The following is a 27,196-nucleotide window of genomic DNA, read 5'->3' as shown; positions in this document are numbered from 1 at the left end:
GATTTTTTTTTTCCCTAGAAGAAATGGGGTTTTTTTAAATAAATACTATTTAAAATTAAAAGCCTGATTTCCTGAAATTGCTCTTTGAGCAAAAATGACTGGCTCTTACCAAACTGTTCCAAAATGATGAAACTCCTGGTGATCTCCAGTGAAACCAGAATTGTGTTATAACCAAGCGTTTTTGAACAAAGCATCCTCAATTTCTTCCGATCACCTTGAACTCAAACTGGCCTTACAGACTTCAAAGAGCAATATAAAGAAATCAGAGGGAGCAGGGTTTTCATGTTATGTAAGAGCTCCAAGAGATCAGATGTGGATTTATGTATGATGTGTGCTGAAACCTAACTGACTGTATTTGCCCAAGTACCAGGTAATATGTTTTTTAATTTGAGTAATAATGCAGATACTGGCACACAGGAGAAAGCTTGCAGAGATTATGCTGACTGAACAGTGGAACTGACCTGCTGTGTAGTGATGTTTCAACAGCACATATAAAATTGTTATTTGTTATCAAGCATAAAATAATCCTGTTTGTTTTCCCTCATGTTCCAGCCTAAACTCCCAGTGGTGTCACACAGGTTGCTTTGCACCGTGATTCCTGTGCTTCATTATTTTTTCCTGATTTCTGTGAGGTGCTAAACTCTCTCGCAGTGCTAGGAGAATTACTTTGCCATGTTCTCATCTTAAATATATAATCTTGCCTGCTTGAAATCAGATGTTTTTTACTGCTTTGCTGGATTGGGTCCACACTGCTGTAGTCCTGATGGGATTTGAACTTCAATGCCAGCAAGACACTGAAGAGCTTTTGCTTTGTGGTTTGGGATTTTTTTACAGAGCTGGAAATACCATTTAATCTGTTCATGTAAAGTGTGAATGATTATCTCAGTGAAAGGTTTTTGAGTAAACCCACATTTTTTTAGTACAGATTACTAGGAGTGTAACTGATACAGACTTAGATATTTCTCTTTGCTTTCTTGACATGATATTGGACATTAAATGTATGCATTATATTTCTTAAATATAAAGAGACTGGAATATACATTTGCTTATATAAAGAAATTCTAGCACTTTTCTTTGCAATTCATTGTACAAATAACAAAGCAAAGAGCAGAATTTTGTCTTTTGGATGACTGCTATCTAATAATAACTAAATAAATACTAATAATAACTAAAAGAAAAAAAAAAACAAAAAACAATGGAGAAGCCCTGGAAGAATTAGTACTGTAGCTGAGAAAGTATTTTTAGCCTGAAAAACTTAGTATTCTCGCAACTAGGCCTGAATCTTCCTTAATGATACAATTATATGTAAGGCTGAGTATCTGCTCAGCAATTCACATCTGCATGTTATGCAGCTAAATGTTTGCACTTTCATCTGAGATGTATTTATTTCACTGCTTTGGTCTGGTTTGGGGGCTGAAAGGCAAACAGGGCAATTGACTCTTTTCCAAGTTCAAATTTTTCTATCTGTGTAGTAGGCAGTAACTTAAGACTATAACTGCACATTGTCTTTTTAGGAATTGTCTTCTGATGGAGAGATCTACTAGTCTTAGAGCTGAGATCCTCCTTCTGTGTACCTAGTCCATTAGGTTACTGCTGTCAAAGTACAGCACATTTTATTGTGAATAAAGAAGTGATACATCATGTGCCACAGCCATCCTTAGATTTTTAGCCAAGTTTTTGGCGAATGACTTTAAAGAGCTTTCAGTACAAGCCCAGAGCAATGTCCAAATGTGGATTCACTGAAGGGCTCCTTAACCACATCAAAGAATTGATAATAATTTGGCCTGTTGCAAGTTTATATCAGAGTAATTAGCAGACACATCAATCCATAGGAGAAAGAAACCCACTAAAAGCACTAAAGGTGTCTCTTAGAATAGAGAGAGAAGTAAACTGGGTGTTGAAATTAAAATATAATATACTCTCTATTTCAAAATGAAAACTTTTTGTAGGAAAAATATATTTCTTAAACCCAAAGTGAGAAATTAATTCAATAGATTCCATTTGCAATTTTAACATTTTAGCACTTGAAATCACTGTAAATTATTTAGCTGACATAAAGACCTAATTAATAATATAAAGTTGCTTCTGTCCCAGAGGTTTAATTGGTATTTATGGTGTACTTTTTTGTAGTCCTCAAATTTACATAAAAACACGCATAGTAAGTGCAACTTTATTTCTTTTGTTGTTAAGGTTTTGACTTTTTTTTTAAGTAAGTTGTGCCCTTTATGAGGTTTTTGGTTGGTTGGTTTTTTAATATGGAGTATATAACTTCTGCTTCTGTGGTGTCATTCCTTGATCTTTTTATATCCGGAATAACAGTACATAATAGGTGAGTGGTGTGTTTCTCATATCAGCTGAGACAATTTGTTATCTCTGTTTCATGCTGTGGCTGAGTATAGAGCCTGACAAGGGCTCTGTAAAAACAGGCACTCGTCCAAGGGCTGCTGATGACTTAATCAAGCCATAATATCAGCAAGCAAGGGAAGAAGGCTTTAAGTCCATTGCAGTTTTAGATTGTGTTGATCGGAAGGGCTAAAACTAATTTCAGTTGCAGCATGACTCCATCCTGTTGGCACTCAGGAGAATGAGGGTATGCGGTCAAAGAGATTTCAGCTATGCACTATCAGCCAAAGTGATGCGAATGTTTTTAGGCAAGCACAGAAAGATTACCTCTTGGTGTCACTGGTCATGCCCTGAAATAACTTTTAAGAAATGTTCACACTGTGAAAAATAAAGACCTTTCACCCAGAAAAATTCTGCACAGGTACATGCACACCTATTTGGTAGTTGCAATAAAGAAGATTCAGGACTGATCTGGAGAGCCTGGAGTTAATGTTCCCTTCTCAGCACTTGTTCTTAGTTGGTGGTGGATCTCCTGGTGTATATTCACATGCATGGCACACTCTTGTGCTGTTGCCTCTTTGAGATCTAATGGAATGATGGAACAGCAGTGTATGGAAAACTCTTCAGATTAATCCTTCACTCAGTAATGTTGTGGTCTGGTTTGCAGCAGAGAGGCTGCTTTTTGTTCTGTGCTAGCTGCAGAGATGCTGCTGTTGCAAGCAGTGCTAAACTGGAGGAGGTTACTGGGGAAAAACTGTCATATTTGGAGTACCCTGAGTTAATGGTCGTGGCAAAAACAAAAGTGCCATAGTAGGTGCAGTTCAATGTCCTTGTCCTTCCTTCTGGTCATTTCACGTTCAGAAACTACGTAAAGGTCAAGATCTCACTTCAAACAAGTTTTTCTTATAAGCAAGTCTCCTTCTGGTTTACTTTGAGTGTTAACATTTTTACCTGACCAGAGTAGATGCAAACAACTCAGTATGCTGTGACTAAACTGTTTCTTTTCTCAGGGAGCTTCTTAGCTCAGTTTCGCCTGTTTATGCTGACTCTGTTCACGTCCCACTGGAGAGATGTTGTGTTTAAATTCACTTGTGATTGACCTTACTCCAACATTGCTATAGAAAAGGGCCAAGATTTTTTTTTTATCCTTTTTATAACTCCTGGCTCTCTTTCTGTACTGAAGTAATTAGCCTGAACTGACCTCCAGCCAAATGTTTCTGTGGTCAAGTTTCAGCTGGCTTGAGGACAGTCAGCTGCTGTAATTTTTTTTTCCCCTGATTTTAACTCTGTTCATTCTTGCAGGCTGCTGGAGTTGGGTAAGACATAGAATATAATTCTTTAGAATTATATTTCTTACAGAAACTTGAAGGGTTTTTTTTTTTTTCTGTTAAATAAGAGGCACTTTATTAGTGCCATTTGTCTTTCATAGGCACATAGGATAGGTGTTGGGAGGTAGATACTACTGAATTGTAAAAGGTCAGTTTTGTCCTAATGCCTACAGAGAAGCTGTCTCTTGCCAGGTTAACATAGAAGCCTCTGGACAATACTGCTCCTATTGACAGCAAGCTTTCAAGAGTGTCTTGGAGGAAGAGCAGTGGGTCATTATGGAACAGATCTTGGAGAACTTTCTGCAAGGCAGTAGTTGTCTGATAGTGATGCAGGTGGCACTTCAGAGGACCCTTCTCTCAGAATTTTTGTTCTTTACCACCAAAAGTGGTATCGTGATAGGGCAGCTCCTGCTTTCCCCCAGATTTTCTCCCATGAGCCTGGAGCTGTGGCAGTGTAGCTCTCACTTCATCTCAAAAACTGCTAGAAGTGGCTGTCATAACTGCAGCCCAGCTGAGCTTGTGGTGTTTGTGCTGGATGCAGAGGTCACGTCCCTGCTGCTTCACACCCCATGCAGAGCTCCATTTGCCTGGGTGAGGCCTTGAGTACAAGCCCTATCCCAAGGGCTCTGGGTTGCAGCTCCAAGGAGATAGCACAACTTGGCCTTTTACAGAGGCTCTTGCACAAAGGGTGGAGCATCATGCATCCATATTTTCAGAGCAGTTACTGTTTTTGAGCTCAGTCCTGTCCATATTGGGTATGTTCAGAGTATACCAGTTGGATATTTTTCACAGACACAACTTGTCTGAATGGATAACTCAGTGGGATATCCCATGTGGTTTGAGGCAAAGCCAAGACAGTGTTTTGTCTTGCTGAGATTCTGGTATTTGTGAGAGTCCACTGAAGAAACAGTTTGTTTCTATAATGTGTTTTACTAGCAAAAGGGCAAGGGATGAAGCAGCAATTTTGTTCATCTCTGATGTTTAGGAACACAAGTTAATCCTGTGCCCTGTTTCGGAGAGCTGGTTGTTTTAGTCAAGGTCTGTGGCTGAGCAGGGAATTTCCCAATAATTGTAGGATTGCTCTTAAGCAAGTAATAGCTGCTGCTGGAGAGTGGCTGTGCCCTCCCCTCCACCCTTACTGTTCATTCCCATGCCTGTGCTGCTCCAGCTCTGCTCCTGGGCTTTGGGGAGTCCTGATAAAACCGGTCTGCAAACAGGTTCATTACAATAAATGTTTATGGATTCATTTTAACCAGAACAATCTCCTGATGGAGTTCACTGTGTTGCAGGTATGTAAACAAGTCTACCACTGCAGGAGGGAACAGCAGTACTGGAAGAGGATTGTTTTCCTCTGCAATAACAAAACCTTATTGAAGTGCAGTGTGTTTGTTGACCTCTGTGATATGTTTCCAGGCTCCTGGGTTAGTGCTTCAGCTGTCAAACCACTCTTCTAGGAAGGAGGCTAAGATGGCCACCAGTCAGGTGTCCAGAGATGGAGGGGATAGTCATGCTGTGACAGCTACATGTGGGGACCAACCCTGGTCCTACCGGAGTCATTTGGTGTGGTTATAAAAAGTGAAACAGTGTGCTCTGAATGATTGATTCTGATCACATTTGTTCTCACTAGTGGACTCCTGTGAGGATTTGGCCTTCTCTTGTGGCTGTTACTGGGCAGGAAGAAGTAGAAAGACTTGGAAGAAAGTAGTTGGAAATTAGCAGAGGCTGATGGATGTAGGAGAGCAGGAAAGTGGGAATAGCAGCACAGTATGCGTGGTTACTGGGAGAGTTGTAAGTAAAGTTACCTTGTTCTCAGACCTGTGAAAGAGAAAATAAAACTTTAGAAAGAAGGCGGAAGAGCTGAGGGGGAGAAGAGACTGAGGGTAGACATTGTGTAAGAAGAGAAGAATCGACAAATACAGAGGCACATTTTTGTAGTAGATTTATTAATAACAGTTAATAAGAATCCTTTAAACAGGAGTACAGATGAAGCAGGGGGACTAATTGCGCTGCCTGAAAATGTAGCTGATCTTGGATGAACCTTGTACTGTGACAGTGTAGCTCCCCTACTGAGAGTTAGGAGGACTGTTAGCCTGTGTTTTGCTGTATTAGCTTTGTCCCAGGTCTGTGCACTCCAACAGCTGCAGTTGTCACTTCTCCTGGTCCTGCTCCCCAAGCTGTTTCACTCCCACACTGCCCCAAAATCCTCACTAAAGCACTTCTCTTTCTTCCTTTCTTCCTTTCCTCTTTTCCTCCTTTCTCCCCCCTCCCTCCATCCCTCCTTCTGTGCTCCCCTTTGGAGTAACCCATGTCTGCCTGGCCAGAGAAAAGTCCTGCAGGTGGTTGGGCAGTCCAAAGAGCTCCTATAGCTCTTCTCTTGGTGTAGCAGTCCCATGCCCACTCAGGCTGGCCCAAGCTTGTCTGGGTGGTGCTGCTTGTCCTGATGTGTGTGAGGTAGGGAGCATTTCCTGTCTTGTCTTTGCAGGTGTAGCTTAGGTTCTGCTAGTCTAGAGCAGTTTGAGTAAATGCCAACTCATGGAGTTGGTAATAGTTCTGATTTTTTTTCTGTACTGTGATTCCTTCTGTTCTCTTAGTGTAAGAAAGTTGAGGGAATTACCTTTTAAATTCAGCATTACTATAGCTTTACATACTCTGCATTCTTGTGTTTTATGGTCTTTAACCCAATTCAAACTTTGATAACTGTACTAAGCAACTGCCTAGTTTTTGACACCTAGATTTGATAGCATAAATTGTTACTTGATAACACCTACTTAGAGATTGTCACTCATTAGTTGGCTTGGTTCTTTGGACACTTGTGATTTAATCTCCTGTTAGATAAAGAAAGAAAATCTCTAAATGAAAACAGTCCAGTGTAGAATCAAGGTCTGGCATACCAATTTACAGTATATGTGAAAGTGGAGATATTCTCTCTCTGCTGCCTCTCTGAGCGAGGTGTTAGTGTATGGTGCTAGTTTGGTGCCACAGAACAAAAAAATTTTGCCTGACTTGTTTAAACATCCATGCTCATTTTAGTGTGCGTGTTGTAACTTTAGTTTTGAAGGTCTCTGGTTATCTTCATGGCTATAAACGGTCAAGATATAATCCATGGTATGAATGTTTTCCCCAAACTTCCTATGGACACCTCATGAGGTTTTTGGGAGCAAGGTACCATCTTGTGCAGATGTCTGCACAATCTGCAAGTCCAGCATAGAGCAGCTTCTGCCCTTCACCATTGTTACAAGATGCTGGTGATAATGGCAAGAGCAAAGCAGAGCCTCAAAACAGGATTGTGTGATGGGGTTGTACGATGTGTGTGCATGTGTGGCACAAGTGAATTAAGGAAAACGAGGAGTGTGCTTTTTTGGGGAAGTTGTAAAAGCGTGCTGGTTTATGCTGAGATTGTAAGTGTTTGCATTCTTGGAGGTTTTAAAGTCATTTGCAGATGCAGTCTATCAATTGACAATACTTGATTTTTCCTCCCACTGTGTTTAAGGGACTAGAGACGCATAAGCTACTTCTTTTGTAAACACAGTATTTACTATCTGTTCCAGATTGCAAGATGATGTATTGCGTTATGAGGCAATGAACAATAAACTAAATGTACCTCTGGTTTAAATCAAATCAAAAATTCAATAAAACTAGATAATAGCTTAAATGTCATACCATATTACTAATATTTGCTTGTAAAGAAACTCTCTTATTGTCTTTTGTTATTACAGAGTTAAGAGTATGGATCTTCGGCATCTGCTGTTTACTTTGGCACTGATTTGTGCAAATGACTTACTTTCTGCAGGTGGTGGTAAGTTTTATGATGCCTTTCCATACCTTTATATGTGTAGATACATAAATATGTAGCTTTATATAAACAGTATTTTTATATTGAATTTTTAATGACTGTGCAACTTTCTTGATTGCAGTAACCCAGGTACCTAATGTGACAAATGCATCAGTTAATCTTTTTGTAAATATAGTGGGTGAGGTTGGGACATGTTGCAAAAGAGGGTGAATTTCACCGACAGTTTTTGATGTGTAAGCAAGATGAAATAGAAAGAATGAAAGAATTGTATAGGATTGTTTTGTTTGTTTTTTTTAATGTGAACTGCTGGTTTTTTCCTAAACAAGTCTTCTAGCACATTCATATTTTAAGTTTAGTATATTCATATCTTAAGTGTAGGACTTAGTATAAGTATAGGATTAAGTATTTGGACATACAGAATAAGGATTTGAAAACCGTATGCTTTGAATCTCAGGCCACTAGGAACAAGTTTCATAAGACATAAACTTAGTAATTCTTGGGTAGAGGTTATGGGATTTCAAGAGAACATGTACCCTCAACAGCCAGCTGGGACTGGTCTTTAACTCATTTAACATGAACTTCGATGGGACTTGCATGTTGTGTCAGATTGATCTGCTTATGCTTGCTAGGATCTAATTATCTAAATAAGTGCAGCTCAACCTGGTCAGCTCTGTGCTGTTCTGGTCTTCAGAACAGACAGCAGTAACAGTTGTCCACAATAACTAATTTTAAGCAGAAGTGTCACTGCTTCACCCAAAGCTACAGAGCAGCTGCAGCTCTGTAAACAAGTGCCACTCCTGACTTCCTAATCAAAATCTGTCTTAGCAGAGCAAGTCAGAAAGGGCAGTTTGTCAAGAAATTTTATTAAAGAGGGATGAAAACAGCTTTCGCCGCTAACTCTAAATAAAGTGATAAAATTTTCAATGAAAATTTCTGATGTCTCAATTTTTTTTTCTTTAGGTCCATACCTTATTTTACTGAGTGCAAATTAAGTATCTATAAACTTGCAAGCCATGTTTCATCAGTCTTTCTAGTGCTAAAGTATGGTAGTAAGCCAAAAGGTGATGACATAGTTGCCTGTAGTCATAATTGGCTCTCATTTTAAAGGTATAATCATAGCTCTTTATCCTGATACAGTTCTGTATTTTCTTGGAGTTGCATACTTTCAATTTCTGGGTATCTTGTATACATTGAAGCACTAGAGAGGCATAGGGGTGTTACTTTGATGTTAATAGAGACATTAAGCTAAAATAGGAAATTATTAAAACTCAGGTGATCAGTTCTCAGACAATTCTTATATAAAGTTCATTCTGTTTATTAACAAACAGGTTTGGATAGAGAAAACATCAGTTTCTGTTTATTTACTTCTATGTGTGTGGCTCAAATGCTTGTCCTCTGTGTTATCAGAAAGAGCATCTATAAGGCTGCTAGTTAAGGCTTTTTCTTTAACATTTACCAAACATATACACATGCACCAGCTCCTATTCATTGCCACCACAGAATGGTCAGTAGAACAAAAATTAATGTATCCTGATGTCATCCTTTCCCCCGCCGTGTCTGCATTTTACAGTAGACTCATTCAACAGTCAAAAATAATCCCCAGGGCAGTCTACTGGACCAACTGATTTTTCCCTTGAGTTTTAAGAGCACATGAGGATTATATGATCCTTGGCAGATGAGCTGTGGTCCAGATGTCCTAACTGCAGTAAAAGTCTGTGTTATAAATAAAACTTGACCACAGCATCGTCTTTGTGTGACTTTGTCTATGCTGATGAAATAGTAACTTCCATGACATTATCTTCAGGACCAAAAAATTAAGAATAATTTGGTTGTTTCTGTGCTTAAATACAAGACACAGTACTAAATATTTATGTCCTGATTTGTTGTGCTGTAAAAGATTGTGTGTGTGAAGGAAATTGCTTTGTTTAGTGGTTGCTAATGATTGAATGGCTTCTAATTCTTTGGGCACATGCTCAGGTGAGAATGTCAGAGAAGAAAGTATAAATTGAACAGCAGTATTTGAGGTAACAGTATGAAAGAACATCCATTTGCTGTTCTTTTGTGATTTAGGATAGAGTATTAGACAAGATCTCTTTATTACATGTTTGGGGTTTTTTTCTCCCATGTGAATATGCTCATATCTACCAAAATTCTCATGAGGATCCAGCCCCACTCAGGTCATGAATCCTGACAATTTTACAGTGCTCTGCCTAGCACAGTCTTGCTGACACCTTTGCATAAGCTTAATTAAATGTGCATTATACTTGTACCATATATGATATGTTTCCTGGTAATTGGATCTATGGTGTCATGGTTCCCTAAAAAATTCACTTCAGTAGTTCTATTTCTTCTGGCAGCCGAAGAGATAAAAATTATATATGCTTGGTAGTCTTGTACCAAAGCCCAATACTGAACCAGTGTGATAAAGACTTGTACATGGGATGCTATCATGTCTTGAAAATAAACAAAGTTTGAGTTCAGCTTTACAAGAGCGCTTGGAGCTGGCTTTATGCCATGGGGTCAGATCCACCCAAGACAGAGTGAAATCCCATACAAGTTTCCTTCTGGCAGGATCAAAGGTGTGAGGCCGGCAATTGGCCAGGCAACTTGCACAACATTTGAGACCAGATACTGGACATTTAGCCACCTATTGCTGTCTCCAGGCAGGTATTCAGTTCTGCTGGAGGTTTTCTATTGATTTAGCTTGTTTTTCATGCTCTCCTCTTGCAAAGAAGCTGGCTTCCAGCTCCTTAAATGGAGGCTGCAGCTAGCATTGAATGAGAGGGGTGCCCACTGTCTCTGAGAGTGCTTGAGTGGCCAGGTGTGTCCACTGCCCCCGGCCTTTGACTGTAATCCAGGGCTGAGCAGGTCTGGAACTTTCAGCCTTTCACCAGGGTTGCTGACCCTCGTGCTGTACATGACCTTGAGCTGCCTGATGTACAGTGACAAGGGCAGAACAGAGGCAGTGGTCGAAAGAAAGTAAAGGCTGCAATAACAGGAAGGTCATTTCTCATGGGTGTATAATTACCATAGGTAACTGTGTTTTGTGCCTTCAGGATTGGAAAGCACAAGGGCCATTTTCACAGCTGATTAAGACAAATTTTTTCAGCCGAATTAGGCTTCTGGGTTGCTTTGAGGATGGGTAGCTGTGTGATTTTGACATTTTAGTTTAATTTAGTTAATTAGATACATAAACAAGAAAGAGTACTGCCTCATAAGCAGATGTACATCTGTGCAGTATTGTCATTCAGAAAAAAATGCAAAAGCTTATATTTGCATACAAATACACAGTTTGTATTTGAGATTTTACATTAATGTAACTGTGGTGTTTCAAAATCATATCCAGAATTCAGCAAGAATTCACCATGAATTCACATTTGGTTTACTATACCTGCTAACATCAGAAGTAGTTGAGGGGAATTGCTCCAGACACATACTGAAATATGTTTAGAAAGCAAAATGAAAGTTGTGATTTTGTTTGCTTGTTTCTTCTCTATGACTGATGAGTGTAAGTCAAATAAGGACATAGAGAAATAAACTGGGAACTAGTCCCAGTTAATAAAACAATACATAAGCTCAAGCAGCTCCAAAATTAATTTCTTCCCAGTGAAAAAAGTGAGCAATGTCTTTTACCATATTTCTATGCTGGATCAAAGTTCATTCCAGACTATCACAATTATGTTAATTTATCCTCTGAAACAGCTTTAGAAAGACATTCGTATTTAATTATAGCGCAAGAAAAATAATTTTGAGTGAACTGATTCTGTGCAATGACAATTTTAAAAGCAACAAGCCTTATATTATTGTTCATTTTATCTAATTGGATTTGAAAAATGTATTTATTTTTTTCCATCACAACTTTTAAAATTATTTTATGAATCTGCTGTGCTCAAATAGTCTATTTGCATAACTTTTGTTTAAGAAATAGACTTAGTTATTTTCATTTCTGAAACAAATACAGTCCAATTTTTATTTCCATCGGGATGTCCTTTTGTTTTACTGGTGTCCATTGTTGTAGTTTGATGCTTTGTGTGCATTACACATTGATGATAAACCATCTAACTGTATGTGTGTTCTGGGTATCAGTGCTCCAGTTGCAGAACTGGAGATTGGATCCACAACCCATGCATAGGACTTCAGTGTCATTAAAGACATGCCTGAGCAGCCAAGGCTTCTATGCAGGGCTCCCTGTGACACCAGCAGACCCGCAGGACATCAGCATCTTCCTGGGATGGTCAGCAGCTTACAGAGCTCTCTTTAAAACCTTATGAAATGGTATCTGATACATAATTACTATCTTTTCGGGTAATTAAATCAACTGTTATCAGCTACTCTATGTTCCAGGGCCTGTTTTGACTAACTCTCTATTAACTGTTTGTTGCTTGGACACCTAAGGATAAGATTTATCACAGGGATATCCTCTAGGTACTCAAAAAAGTCTGCATAAAACTTGTAGATAGCACACCTGTGCCTTTTAAGCAGAAGCTGGAAGGCAGGCAGAGTATCCTGGGCAGTCTGAGATAGCTACAGATGTTTAGGCAAGTATATTTTGCCCTATGTGGCATAAGGGGAGCTAATTTTAGGTGTTTTTGTTTTGAATTGAACCTCATCTTTGCAGATGACTTGTTTCAATGTGTGTAATTCTGCTTGCTTTCTTCTGGGTAGTGTCATAGCTACTCAGCTGCCCACTGTAGGTTTTCTGCTACTGCCAAGGTGAGGGGTCTTCTCACTGGACTGACAGGAAAGCATGTGGGATCTTGCTGTCACCATGAAGTTTAGTAGCAGACACGTTGTCTAAAGGCTTTTGTAACATGTGAAGGAATTATTAGAATTAAATTAAGCAGAAAGGTGTCTTTGAATGGCAGCATATTGTCTTCTAGGACGGGGAAATCTGTACCTGGCCTGAACCAGTCATAAAAATGATCTTGTCTGTAAATATGTTTTGTGATTTAGATGAACTCAAATTTAATAGATGCAGTCAGTAACAAACCATTTCTCAAGTATTTGTTGGGGGTTTTTTTAATAACTTCTTTCATAATCATGAAGACTAGATATATTTCCATATATTACAATCCTAATCTCGTTAGGAATGGACAAAAGGACAGCATCTTCCCTAGCTTGAGCTGCAAACATTCTTGTCTTCTCTTGGTAAATAGTAGTGCCACAATGCAGTTGGTAGTCACTTGTTCACAGTGGTAATTTTCTCTTCTTAATTATTTTAGTTCGGTTCATCTTTCCTATGTCTTTTCTCTGTTTTGCCTGTCTTCTCAGTTAAATGCAGCTGAATATGGAGCGTAAGTCCAAGCAGAGCTGTCAGTAAAATCAGAGAAACTGAAAACTGTGATCAGTGTAATGTGTCCTGGTGTATGTGGATGGGGGCAGAACTGTTGAAAGGCAGGTTTAAAATTTCCACCTGAAAACAAAGCCTTTAGAATAGTTGCCCTATTTGCCTATTTCAAGTGTTTCCAAGCAAGAAATGTGTTCCATTATGTAGAAGAAATTGCTGCAGACACATTCCAATAGCCAGAATCAGAAACCTTGGCACAGAGAAGCATAAGTTATACCACTGTGATCTGGCTAAGCCATTTCGACTGAAGAGAAGATTCATTTTGGCAGAGAGAAGAATAGTATTTCCATCATCACTTTCCATTGGGATTAAGGATGGCTTTGATGACTAGCAGAAAAATCCAAGGGAAGGCCAAGGAAATGCACTTCTGAGTTACTTTTACCGCTCTTGCTTCCTACCCAGTAGTATATATTCCAGGTAAACCGTTTGTCTGGGTTGGTGTGACAGTATCTCATGGGGAAGAAAGGATTTAACTTTGCCTGTCTGTCTTTTATAGAAAACCATTTGGGATTTCTAAATGTGGAAAACACATGCTGAAAATTAATTGCAGACAGGACTATATTTTCTAAGAAAACTCAGAAAATAAAAAACATTTTAAGGTATTTGAAGCCTGAAATTGTGCCCCGAAATGTCTGTGTTTAGGCTTGCCTCTGAGTAGATCCAATGGTTTAAATGCTAACCTGAGATACAGAAATTTGTCTCCTTTGTCCTGTCTTCCAAACCACATCTGTGACTCCAGCATTTACTGAAGATTTTCAAGTCTTTGAATATCTTCGCCCACAAGCCTGCCAAAAACACTTCATGGACAATCAGCTTCAATCAGACACCCTGTAAAATAACGTACATGCCAAAGTTTCCCCATCCAGTTATCTCTGTCATCCTTAATATTCCTGCTATTGTGTGTATTTCCTTCATTGCTCTTTTGTTGCTATCATATTTTCTTCTCTATTAAACACAGACTTGCCAATTTGCTGTCCTGTGATTGCTGTGTTTTGAGGCAAGTTGCAAGAATTAGCAACTCATCAGTGGTTAGTGCCTGGTGTAGTCAGAAGGAGAGGTCAGTCTTCCTCCCTCATAGTGGCAAAGCTTGTGATCCTAGCAGGTCTTTGCTCTCTCAAGCATACTTACAGACTTCAGGCTAGCCACCGACACACACACTGTTCCTCCTGTGAACCAGAACTGCTCCTCCTCTATCAGGACAGAGCTGCACCCAGAACCACTGACTGATGGTGGCCAGTTGCTTTCAGAGGAGGAGGCCAGTTTGAAACACAAACTTTTGCTCACACATGCAGTGAAGCCTGTGTATTTATGGAGGAAGATCAGATGATGGAAATTATGCAAAACCTTGCACAGCAGTTCCTAACCACTATCTAAGAGGCTAACAAATGAGAAAGTTCTCAGTTACAATCTTTACTTTAACTCCACTTTGTATTTTAAATGTAATTGTGTATTTAATGTGAATTAGAGAAACAGTGTACTGCACTAGCCAAATGAATGCAGTTAATAAACTAACTTTGCAGCAGGGGAAGGAAAAATAGCTCTAGCAAATAAACATTAGTCTGTATTATAAAGGCGGACTACGTGAGTTATAATGAATTGTTCCATACAGTAAAGTACACACAGAGAAAACTTCCTTCAATACCATCCATCTCTAACAGGAAAAAGAACCTCTAGTTGCTGCATATTCATGAAATGCTCCTGAAAAGGGGTGACTTTTTCAATTAATTTAAAAAAAAGATGCAGTTATTGTGCAGTAACTTGCACTGCCTGATTTAAAACACAAGATATTTTTACAGCCAGGAGACTTTGCAATTTTGCACATTCCTTATCCATGTGTGACAGCTGGGATTGTACTGGAAACTGAGTAAAAGTGACTGGAATTTGGAGAGCTGCAATTGAACAGACCTGGTTTCCATAAATCAGGGAGTATTGTGTGCACCTCAGCAATATTTTGGTACAATTGGGTGTTCCCCCTCAACCATTCCAAGGGATCCAGGGTGAATGAGAAGCATTCTAGAGCAGGAGTTCACAAGATGCCATTCTTGAGTCAGACAGAGTGACTTTGAAAGCTTTGCACTGGCCACCACCTGCAGCAGCATCAGATGATTCTCAGGGTTGCAGCAGAACTTGCAGCACAGCTGGGTAGTTTTGGAACTGGAGCCACTATCTGCAGTGTGCCTGATTCCAGCCTTGAAGAATTTTTTGTCCTTGGGCTCCAGAGACTCCCCTGTTTCCAACCCTGGTAAGTGCCTTCCTTGTTACACTCTGGCACACTAAACTGGTATCCAGGTGATTATCAACTTCTGAGGATGGAAAGGGGAATGGGAATGAGATACTATTGGGGAGCTTGGCTGTGGTGTGACCCTGCACAACAAGTTTCTGGCAAGCTTTCCCTTGGAGAGCAAAAGTACCTGGCATAATGTTTCCCTTCTGTACTACTGGAGAGGTGCCCAGAATGAACTATGGAAGAGTGATGCAGTAGGTGAGAGGCAGAGCTGCAAACTATGAGTAGGACTCTAGCTTCTGAACCTGGAACAAGTCCTGCTGGGAGGTTTCTCTGCTTTGCTTGCTATTCTCACCTTTTGTGGAAGCATGATCAAGTAGTAACAGCAATGGTCAGTTTTCTTCAGAACATTTAACAGACTGTCACTCTACTAAGGATTTTGAATTCTTCCTGCATAATGCATTGAAGAATTTCTTTTTTAGAAGTACAGGTTTTTTGGTTTTGTTTTTTTTTTTTTTTTTTTTTACAGACACTTAAATGTTTTCTACTAAGTCATTTGGTGCAATGAGGTGTCAAAAAGCCAAAATGTAGGCTGATAAAGTTAGTGGACTGTCTAAAGAGCCATACATAATGCCAACTCAGTCCTGTGATTCATTCTCATGAAGCTGGTCAGGGAGACAGACAGTTGTTTGCTCCCTGCCATGTGGATTTTATGAGAGCCCTTGATACAGCACTGTAAGCAACAGTTCCTTAAAAAACCACCAAGTATAAAATGGAAGAAGGACTTGTATGGATTAAAGAATTAAACAAAAGGGGGGAAAAAAGAACAAATGAACTCCCACATCCAAGGGTATCTCCTGTCTACAGATTGTGCATGGAGGCATTAAATCGAGGTCTGTTCTACTGGCAGAGCTGTGTGGCTGGTCAGGAGGGAAAGCAGTGCAGTTCTGTAAGGTGCTGAGGGAATGACGGAGAAGGATGGGAGTGGGGCTGCTGGAGTCCTGCAGTTGTGTGCACAAACACTGGGCACGGCGCTGCTGGAATGGTGGAGTGGGGGCTGCCCAGGGAAACACCACGGACTCACCCAGTCCAAGAAGTGTGTCTTCTGTGGGCTATCCCAAACTGTACCCTGAGCATATTCAGAGAAGCATGCTGAAAGGAAATATGTTTATTTTGTATTTGGTCTGGGATTTTGTTTATTTATTATTCCCCTAGAAATGTGTAGTCTTGTCTTTAGGGTTGACACAGAAACTTCAGAAGCAAATTTGAAAACTGACTTGGATCAAAATTTACCCTTGAATCCCTATCTGCTAGAACCCTCCTCTGTATTGCATTTTGTAAAGACTAAATAACAAGACCAATTACGTGCCTAGCAGACAAACACATATGCATCATGTTGCTTTTAAGATACACTTTGTGTTTCCTACCTATGCCTACTGTATAACAGATAGTATTTAATAAATAGTAAATATTCAACAAAAAATTTGTACAAATAAAATAATGTCATTATGCCCTTTGAATTTGTGTCTGGTCTCTTCGTAGCTGAAACACTGAACAAATTAAAATGTGATAATTTACTTTTAATAAGAAAATAAGAAAACTGCAAGTGTTAAGGAAGCAAGTGTAGATAATAATTTTAAAGTTAACATGATCTATTTATTGTTTGCTGTTAGTGATCAAGTAGTTAATAGTCAATGTAATTACTTCAGTAAAAATGCTGATGTCAACTCTAGTTACTATTTTAATACTGTATAGGTTTTAATTCAAACCATCTGTTTTAATCCTTGTATGTATCCTGGGTTGATCTTTGCTTGCAGTGAAGTGTTTTTCTGGAAGTTAAAAGTAATTATTAACGGAATGGAAATTATTAGTGGTTCATGGTTTGGCAAGGAAAAGAAATGCCTTTTCAAGTTCTTGGTGTCTTTTAGAGAGCTCCTGCACCAGAAATGGCTGAGGTTGGAGTAAAACACAGAGTATTTTCTGTCATAGTCTATGTGATATTTGAGGCTCATCTCATGAGATGTCTGGAAGTGTAAGTCACTGGTCGGATTATTCTCCACCACTTAATTAAGCCCATTTTTTTTTTTTCACAGGGCAAAGGAAATATGAGTGGTTTATTAAAAGGGAGGTATAAAACACTGGGAAAGAATATCAGAAATACTGGCGTGTATACATAAACAACGTAATTTACTTTCTAGTGAACTATGTCATTCTGCAGTGTATTCTTCAGTGATATTTCGTCTTGCAGACTTGTTAAGTTAGCTTTGACTGTGACTGTCCTGTCTGAAATTGCCCTTTTAGCCAAGGATATCTCCACCTAGCTCCAGAAGTCAGCCTTCATGCTGTGAAGATCTGTTAAGCCACTTGGCAGTAAAAAGAGAAGCATCTAGGGCAACTCCAAAAGTAGTGAAATAGATGTGAGATCAATAATTTATTATCTTTCCTTTCTGATTTCATAGCTGTTACACAATAGGAAACTGTAGAAGTTGATCAGAAAAGCCCAAGGTATCTCCTTGCACTCTTGTCACATGCCTTTCAGCACACCTAGGGACCTTCAGAACTCAATTAAAGTCCTGGCTGGATCATGCCATACTTTACAGATGTAGAGGGCAAGACTTTGCTCTAGAAAGGATGCACTGGGAGCTTTTCAGGCTATCCAGCTGTCACATCTGACTCTGTTTAACCTCCCATTCTTGGCCAAGCCAGTTAAGCAGAGTTAAATCGTTGTCTACAAAAATACTTGTAATAATATTGCAAGAATGCTCCTGACAGAGACTTCATGTTAAGACCAGTAACAAAAACAAAGCCATCAGAATTTCATGTGGTGGCCCAAAACATGCAGCTGATATTATGTACTTTTCCAAGGCTGTGAGCACTGTTCATAGTTTAAAGTAGATTTTTCTCTGGTGTGTCCTTTTTTCTCCCTGAATCAAGAAACATTTGTTTTTTTACCAGGAGGAACATGCGTTACAGAATCTGGCACGTTTGCACGTGGTACAAGCTTGTGAATGTTTTGCTGAGATAAGTGAGTGACAGCTTCCAGTTGGTGTTCTGCAGGAGATGAGGGTTTCTTTCCAGAAGCCCTGACCATCTCAAAATAACTATATTCGCCTCGCAGAGGTCCCAATCTGACATGTTATCTTATCCCCTCAGTGCAGCAGTGCTGATATTCTATTACACCAGTTTTTCTAGCTAATTGTCTTGAGTAGCAGTTTTAGTTACAGGAAGGACTGAAAGGATTACATCTATCAGAGTTAGCATTTTGTCTGTGTTGTCCAGCATTATAACAGAAGACTTGATTGTAAATTGTTTTTAAATGCTGTTTTTCAGTTGTGACAGCATGTTACCACTGGAATTCAACTTATTTTTTGTTCCAATTTTTAAGCCTAAAAGGGCATTTTTTTTCTTAAGAGAATAAGGCTGTGTTTTCTTCTGTTTTAGAGAAGTGTCAACAGTTAAGGCCTTGCTATTTAATTTCATTATACCCCCTAGAAATTTCTCAAGAAACATGAGTTATGACCATGTCAATGCTTTTCACTTTATGGGTTTCACATCTCAGCAACTTGCAAAGATGTGTGAAATACAATTAACAGTTCCAGTAGTCCCAGGATACCTATATGTAAGCGCTGGCTTTCTAGACACAGCATTGTTTTTCCCAAGGTCATAGCTATCCCTAAAGGAAACAGAGTATTAGCCTTAGTTTGTGGCTCTTAACCGTGTTTAAGAACACAAGTGGGACCTGATTAAAATAGTATATGGCTTACACTGGTAGGAGTCCTTGATCTAAAGAGAGCTGGCCTCTCTATGTTCTAATTGCCGTGGGAATACCGTCATGCACTCAACTGTAGTTTGTGAAAAGCTGCTGTAGTCTTCTAACAAATTTCTTTTAGAAAAGCCATCATATTGTTCCTGGAGGTAAAGCTGCCATGACTTGTATGACATACAGCATTTCCTGGTTGTTAATGCACTGTAGCATTTAAATGCATCATGTTAGAAAGACATTATTTTTTTACAAAAATACATAAAAATTAATCTTCCTTTTAATCAGGGCAAGTCTAAGGTATTAAATAAGGAATAAAATCTATACCATATTTGAGATGGCTACAGGGTAGATATGTCCCTAGGAGGTTCATGCTGTCCTGAGTCCTCAAGTGTTTATTTTGGAGCTAAGGCGTGAATGAGCTGGGGAGTTGGTTGGGGGTTTTTTTTTGTCACTCATGTGGGTGGTTCTCACCTGATTGGTGTTAAATTAAAATCTTTTTTTTTTTTTTTTTTTTTTTTTTTTTTTTTTGTTTCTTGGAGGGAAACATTTGCCTGAATTGTCGCTGACAGACATACCTGTCACTGGTCTCAGCAGAAAGGCAAATAGGTGGCAATAATCTGAGATCTTCAGATAAGACTAAAACATGCTGGCAGAAGTGGTAGCTTCCAAAGCCATTTACTTGTCCTAAAGAAGGCAAAATTCCTGTGACTCCAGCAAGAGTAATAGTTCTATACTAATGACACTGGTCTGAAACAAGCTTTCAGCATCTGGCTGTGCCATAGAAATTCCTGTGTGTCTTTGGAAAATTGATTAATATCTGTGTCCTGGCTCCCTAGATGAAAAGTGAGAAGGCACTTTAGGGATAAACTTCTTAATCTGTTTGAGTTTATCAGATATTATGGTGAATGAAATTGCTGAAGTTGTGCAAAATCCTCTGTCAACAGCATGTATTTATTGTGCAGAACAAAATGGTAGAAAATTGTATCTCCTCTTCCAGTGCTCATGAAGCTGGCAGACTGCCTCCTCTGCCAAGGCAGGGAAAGGTGTCTGTATGCTTGTCAGGAGGTAAGGGACACCACCCACAAGCAGAGAAAGAGCTGAAGTGTCCTCCAGTGCATATATTTTTTCTGAGTAAATCTACATACTTGCAGAAACTATGCTTTTCTTCCAACAGGCAAGGATTTATGCTAATGTGGGCCCATAACTAATTGTTGCTATGGGAAACTCCGAAATGGCCACCCACGCTTTTTATATCTGAATGGAGCTTGTGTTCAGATACACCGTTCCATCTGTGGGTCAGCATGCGCAGATTAGTGTGTATATATGTTTATTCCCTGGTGTAGCGTGGTCAAGCTGAATTATGAAAGGTTGCCTTTCGTGTTAAAGATTCTGGAAGCATCAACCTCCCCTGGAACACTCTGTCTTATGGGGCTGCTCCAGTGCTGACATGCCCAGAGTACCCTCTGGTATTTCTTCAGTTCATTGGTGTGCCCAGAGCTGACAGAAAGGCACAGCCAGTCTTAGGAAATTTTCAATCTAATTGTTGCCAGCATGACCCTGCAGCCCTTCTCCCCACAGAATAAAATATGATGCAAACAAAAATGCTAATGCTGGAGCTTTTCAAAGAAGAAAGTATGGTGTTTTGAATTATAAACCCATTTTCCCCTTTCCTTGTACTCAGGCTGTATTGTCCTGTGTGAAGTTTTCTAAAATACTTGCACTGTGGGTTGTGCACTTGATTTGGAGAATCCCAGCTCAGATGACTGAAGTTTGGAGAAGCTGGAAGTGACCTAACCATCCTTGGTGGCAGGTATTGGCCAAGGTATCTTCTGGACAGGAGAAGACAATGTCACTGGCACATGGTTTCTGCTAACCAGCAAGTGCTTGTGGAAGGTACTTGGACAAGCAGGTTCTCTAATCAATTCTAGATATCTTGTTGATAGGTTAAATTTTACTTATTTTTAAGCTGCTTAGTTTTTGAAAGCTTTTTTAGGTCTGCTACTGAAACCAAGCTGCTTGCTAGCAAGCAGCATTATAGAATCACTAGGCTCAAGAAACAAGGACTTCTCTGACTGTACCATTGGCCTTTCAAAGCAGATCTGTGTGAAACACATTCAAACATATTGATGAAATGTTGTGGAGAAGTCTGCATTGTCATTGGCTGAGCTACACATTTGCTTTGGACTGTGAATTTGGCAATGTTTATTGAGACGAAAGAAACACCAGCAGTAGAGTGCAATGCTTGGCTCCCTCCGTGCCTTCAAAACAGTCTAACCTGCCAATTTCTTCTGCATACCCAAATACTGACTAGATTAATATAAGTGTTAATTATAGCATCATTTGAGACAGCAAGCTAGCACTTGTTCCTGTCTAGCACTTTCATGTTGGTGTGTGAGTACCTTTAGCCACCAGCAGCTCTTTTCATAAGTACAGGATAAGCCACAGCTGTCACAGGAGCATGAGCCTTAATGATCCCCTAACTGTGTGACTTCATATAACTTATGACATTGTTCCCTTGATTTCCTCCTTTTTTGTTTTGAAAGGTTTTTTTAAGTCTGAAGAAACAGGGACTACACGTGCTATGAATTTAATTTTATTATGATTAATTTAATTTATTATGATTGTGATTTATTATGGTACTACAGGGGACTACTGATTAGTGGGATTTTGAGATGTGATTTACATCTAATTGTGACACCATTGCTATGTTGCATTTCCTTAAATGACAATTTTGCTTCAAACTGGGAGAACTGACAAAATCTTTAGCTATGATGAATGTACATACTGACAGTATAGACTTCCAGTAGAACATTGGGGTGTGGGAATGAGCCCAGAGAAGGGTGGCAGAAGGGTTAAGGGTCAGCTGGGGAGGACAAGTCCTGTGGGGAGCAGCTGAGGAAGCTGGGGATGTTTATCCTGGAGAAAAAGAGGCTCATGGGTGACCTTATCACTCTCCACAGCTGCCTGGAAGGAGGCTGTGACCAGGTATGGTTGGGCTCTTCTCCCAGGCAACCAGTGACACAAAGAGAGCTCATAGCCTCAAGCTGTGCCAGGGTAGGTTTATGTTGGACATTGGGAAAAATTTTTTCACAGAAGGGATGACTGAATATTGGGATGGACTGCTCAGGGACATGGTGGCACCACCATCCCTGGAGGTGTTTAAGACTGGAAGTGGCACTCACTGCCATGGTCTGATTGACAAGGTGGTGTTCAGTCACAGTCTGGACTTGATCTCAGAGATATTTTCCAACCTAATCGATTCTGTAATATTGAAATTTAGAGTACCAAGCTAAACACCTCTGCATGTAGGTCACCTGACACTCATTACCTCCTTTTCCTAGACTTGAGTAATTTACTAATGTAGAAAAGACCTTACAAAATGAATGTGAATTTAAAACATATTTTGTAAAAGTTTCACTATTTTTAAATTATTTTAATTTTTTTTAAGAATTAGTTAAACTGAATTACATAAATGAGACAGAAACCTGTTCAAGCTACAAAAGATTTCATGATCTTGGAAAGAACCTTTTTTAGCGAAATATCAATATTGAAGTAGTAAAAGAAGAAGACTTTTGTTTTTCCACCCTCAAGGTTACTTATGTAACTGCTATCTGTATTTTTGATGAGTTACCATAATATTTTGCATTTGTGTTACTTGGGCCATTTAAAATATCTTTACAGATTTCCAAGTAGATAAATTTCTCCTTTCAGTTCTTTGAAATGCAATTACAGATGTTTGTCATGTTATAGTTGTAGCTGTAGAACCATGAGCACAACAAGAGTTTCTAATTTACTTCATTTTTCTTTCATCTTGTGAAGTGCCTTACTGGAGAAAATGGATTCTTAGGTGTATGGGTTACTTTAAAGCATGAAATGTACTATGTAGCGACATATTCCAGATGTAATATTTAATCCCTTTGCCAAAGTATCTTTTGAAAAATTAAGACATTTTTGTAATAAAAATATTTTTAATAAGTCAGAAAGCTGTACTTAGTTGTTTTTTGAACAACAAAATTCTTCTATTTTAAGTGTTTGCAAAGCAGTTGTATAGAATTTTTTGTTATTGTGATGTGTTGTGTGTTCTTCTTTTTCTTTTCATCCATTACTGTGAACTTTAATCATATTGAGCTTAGCCCAAAGGTTTCCTGTGTTGCAGCTTTTAAGCTGCTTAACCTGTGTAAATACATTAGGGCTGTTCTAAACCATTAAAAACAAGGAGAGATGGATGTGTGCAAAGTTCAAATGTGTTCTGCTGGCTTTTATCATCAGCGTGAATCATACAGCAATTTAGAAGCTTAAAATAGTTCGTTGTTCATAAAACACAAAATACAGAAAATGAAATCTCTTTAAAGGAGACAGAAATATGTACTGGGCATTTCAGTGTTGTGAGAGGTTTCGTACTGTAAGGGACTTTTTTCTATTTGTATGTTTTCTCTTTTTTCTTTTTTTTTATTTAATTACTTTTGGGGTATTCAGAGTGGTGTGTGTTGAAAGCTGTTGAAACTGAAATCAGTCTTTCGTCCTCAAAGATGAAGTAATAAGGAAAGTTTAAAATACGTGCTTCCAGGACAGATTTGGATCACAGCTGTTGCCCAAGTCAGGATTCAGTCTTCTTGCTGAATTAGTGTCTCTTCTTTTTCTGTTATTTTCTGAGACCGCTAGTTTAATTTAACATTTCACACAGAATGAGTGAATAAAAATGCTCAGAAAACTTACAAAGCTCCAGAAATTACATTTTGTGGGCCACAAAGAGCCTCCTGTCTGAAATGGCCATGACAGGATAAGCACTACTGAGCGACAACCAAAACATCACTGCATCACCAGTGTGATTTTTATACCGAATCCAAAACACAGCACTGTACCAGCTGCTAGGAGCAAAGCTAGCTCTATCCCAGCTGCAGCCAGGACACAGCTCTTCCCTAAAAGCAGTAGGCACAGTGTACCAGATCAGCAAAGCTGAGTGGGGGAGTACGTCAGTTCAGGAAAGTGTATCTTGTAGGTTCATTGCAATTGATTGGAATTTTTTTGAATTGTTATTAGTGTACAGACACAAAATGGTAGATACTTGTAAAGTGACCCTTAATAGGAAGAACACCATTCACATCTGTGTTGGGAAAAGTTAATCCCTTAGAGGTACAGGGCAGGCAGTACTTGCATTGACAGGCAGCTGGATAACAGAGGGAAGGAGTCAGTGAGGTGATATTTGTGTGGGGACCTGTTCTTTTCTGCGCATTCATAAACAATTCAGCAAAGGATGCAAATGCTGAAGTTTGCAAAACAAGAGGTGTGTTGATGCCCCACTAAACCATAAAGAACCAGCTAAGGGGCTGCAGAAAGTCCTTACAAGGCAAATGCCTGGGTAATAAATCATTAGCAAGCAATGCTCAGTGTAGATAAATGTCAAATGATGTAGGCAAAATACAACCCTAACATGGCACATAAATTCATGCACTCCAAATGTTATGACTCAGAGATGGGATTTTGCTGTTGTGACAGGGTGTCCCCAGGAAGGTCAGCTCACTGCTTGTCACAGTTCCATTCTTCCCCACACCAAAGACATAGAGCAGGACTGGAAAAGTGCAGAGAAGGCCAATAAGGATGAGAAAGCTCTGGAACAGATACCTTGAAGGTGTTCCTTCACCTTCAGTTTTCCTAAGCTGTTACTCCTCAGATGCTCCTACAATTGATATCCTGAAATGAAGAACCAAGAGCCTCAACAACAAAGGTGTCTCTCACTTGTGCTCACAGAGACCAGCTGGGTTGCTGTCTGCAGGGATTACCTGAGGGCAGCACACAGGTTGCATGAAGCCATACCCTGGAGAGAAGAAGGCTGCTGACACAGCTGGTTTTACACTCTGTCTCTCAGTGTGTGCAAAATAGTGAAAGTAATTCTGGTTCAGTCTAGTCACTCTTATACTAATTATTGCATCTGACACAAGCTTTCTGAAGGAACATGCGCAAAACTAGTTGATTGAGACAAATACTACACAGCCAATTTTTAAAAGAACACCATAAAAGAGTAAGGGCTTCAGAAATCCTACTTTTCTGTGGTTGTTTTGTTTGTCTGCCAACCTTAAGCTAGAGTTTAAAAACATTGTGTGCGGATGAAAATTCAGTTATTGAGCAGGAGTAATAGAAATGTAGTAGAGAATAAGGGGAGCTCCTGTTATGTTATGTTCTCCTCCATTCTGGTATTTGTGCTATTTCCACAAAAAATACTGGAAATTGTCTAGTCTGTAGTCAGCTTGAGGGAGTCCTTGGCTCCTCTTCTGCTCTTGGTATGAAATGAGTCCCATTCCAGTTAGAGTAAAAAACAAGAAAACAAAAACAAACACAGGAAAAAAAACATAAGATGAAAAATTTCAGAACATTTCAGAACAAGGATGGGCAGCACTCAATGTTTCTTCTCCATAGTTCCTTCTACAGCCAGGTTTTTCCAGCTGAGGAGGCTTTATTCGTCCTCAAGAATTGCAGCCCCATCCAAGAACACATGCTCTTGGCAGCGAGCTAGTCCCATGTAGCAAGAGAACTGAAAATACTTTCCTAAGGGAGAAACTTTAGGCATGGCTATCTAATGTTGCTAGGTTTTAGAGTATTTCTTTTGTGTGATTAGAGAATTAGAGATTAAGGGTGGGGGGTTCTGCTAGGTTTTTGGGTTTTTTTTTTTCTCAAAAATAAGCAGCTCAACAGTTTACCCACAAAGATAGAATAGTAAATTATATAAAACCTGCTGCTGCATATGAAATCCAAATTTTCAGTCTGCAGTTTTGAATTATGTGGAAAAAATTCAGTCATTGACATCAATGTTCAGCCTTTGTTTTGTACTGTTTTGTAAGTGTAGTTGGCTTATTTTCCAGTTTTCTTGTTTATGTTAAAAGCAAAGAGGTACAGCTAACAATAATGTTGGATAAATAGATCAATAAAACCTTACTAGTTTTGTTGGGGCAAAAAAAATTGTGGAATTTGGATCACCATTTTTTCTAACAGGACTATCTGTTTTCAAGTAATTGTTAGCAGTGCTTGTTAATTTAAAGCAGTCTAACCAGCTGCTGCTGTGGGAGGATTATGACCTGGTCACCCATTCAAGGCAAGACACAATGTCATTTAAAAACAAATTCTTAGATTGTGCTAGTGCTGCAGCTTGCTTCAAAATAAGTGGAATACTTTAGTAGTAGTAGTAGAGTGTGTTGTGATAAATGATCCTTAGGAAGTTCTTGGTGTCTTCGTATACAGTGCGCACATAGTAACAGAACCATATATAGAGGTAAAAATGACTGCTGTATATGCTTCTCAGAGAGGCCCTTACATTTGAGAATATCAAAATACTTAATAGAGGTGTAATACAGAATGACAACAGGTTTCATTAATACCGTTTTCATTAATTGCTGAGGGAAACAACAATATAAAGAAACAGTGATTTTCCAGAACTGCAATGATTGAGAATGTGCAGACTGGTCAGAGAAACACTGGAGAGACGGGTTTCTCATTTTACTTATTTTTGCATATTACTATTATATTAGAAATAAAAGTGATGTTTTTAAAGTATATGCTATACTGATAGAATACAATTTGGTAATATAGAGAACATCTAGTTCTGATTTTTAGTTACTTCTTTATTGATCTTCCCTTTTAGAATGGAAGATCAATAAATTATTGTGTATGCAAGTCAAATCTGGTGTTTTGGGAAGGGGTGGAAGAAATTTTTTTTCATGTTTTTTTTAATTTTGGGTTTTGCTTGACTTCAGATACTATTCCCCTCACTGAAAGCATGAAGTAGAGACATTTTGTTTGCAATGCTGGTAACACTGTATTTTATCAGCTTTCAGTCTGCTGAGATAAAAGAATCATATCAAGTATTGACAGTTTCACTTATTTACCAAATGTAATTTATCAGAATACTTTGGCTTTTCTGAATCACTTTATTGGTAGAATGATTTAAATGTTGCCTGAAACCTGAAAAATATATGAAAAATGTGCAAAGAAAAAAGTTTTATGGTATGACTTGTGCTGTTTGGTAATACTCAGTTTATGAGAGTGTGCTCTCTGCTGATGCTCACAGCAGAGTGCTTCTTGAAAGATTGTTCCATGCCACATAAGAGAGAAGAAAAACATAAAAGGAGAAGAGATGAATGGTGGTGAGGGATGAGTTAGAAAGCTAACCACACAGTGGACCACTCTTATCAAGAGCAATACTCTTTTAGTAATTTTAAGGATGACATCTTTTGATATGTATTAAGTTGAAAGGTAGGACCAATATTGTATTCTGAAAGAACATCAAATTCAGAGTTTGCTGATTTTAAGTCACATTTCTATTTAATCTATTCTTGTTGGAATAGATTTTCACTCTTGCTCTGTTTTGCAGGTTATAGTCCTATGCAGGTAATTTATTAATTTCTGA

At 38.9% G+C, this 27,196-nt stretch overlaps 1 protein-coding gene across 3 annotated transcripts in view; it reads left to right on the top strand.

Moving 5' to 3' along the window:
• Positions 1-27,196, top strand: part of GHR (growth hormone receptor) — a 119,062-nt gene that overhangs the window by 47,083 nt on the left and 44,783 nt on the right. For all 3 annotated transcript variants that reach the window (XM_041424567.1, XM_041424569.1, XM_041424568.1), the window contains exon 3: positions 7,388-7,467. In XM_041424567.1, coding sequence (XP_041280501.1) covers positions 7,398-7,467 — 70 coding nt within the window. In that variant the 5' untranslated portion in view covers positions 7,388-7,397. The remainder of the gene's footprint in view (positions 1-7,387; positions 7,468-27,196) is intronic.

This window comes from Onychostruthus taczanowskii, unplaced genomic scaffold (genome assembly GCF_017590055.1).
Source record: "Onychostruthus taczanowskii isolate IOZ18803 unplaced genomic scaffold, ASM1759005v1 scaffold83, whole genome shotgun sequence".
Taxonomy (NCBI): domain Eukaryota; kingdom Metazoa; phylum Chordata; class Aves; order Passeriformes; family Passeridae; genus Onychostruthus; species Onychostruthus taczanowskii.
Note: the sequence above shows the minus strand (reverse complement) of the source record. Positions and strands in the feature narration are given on the sequence as shown.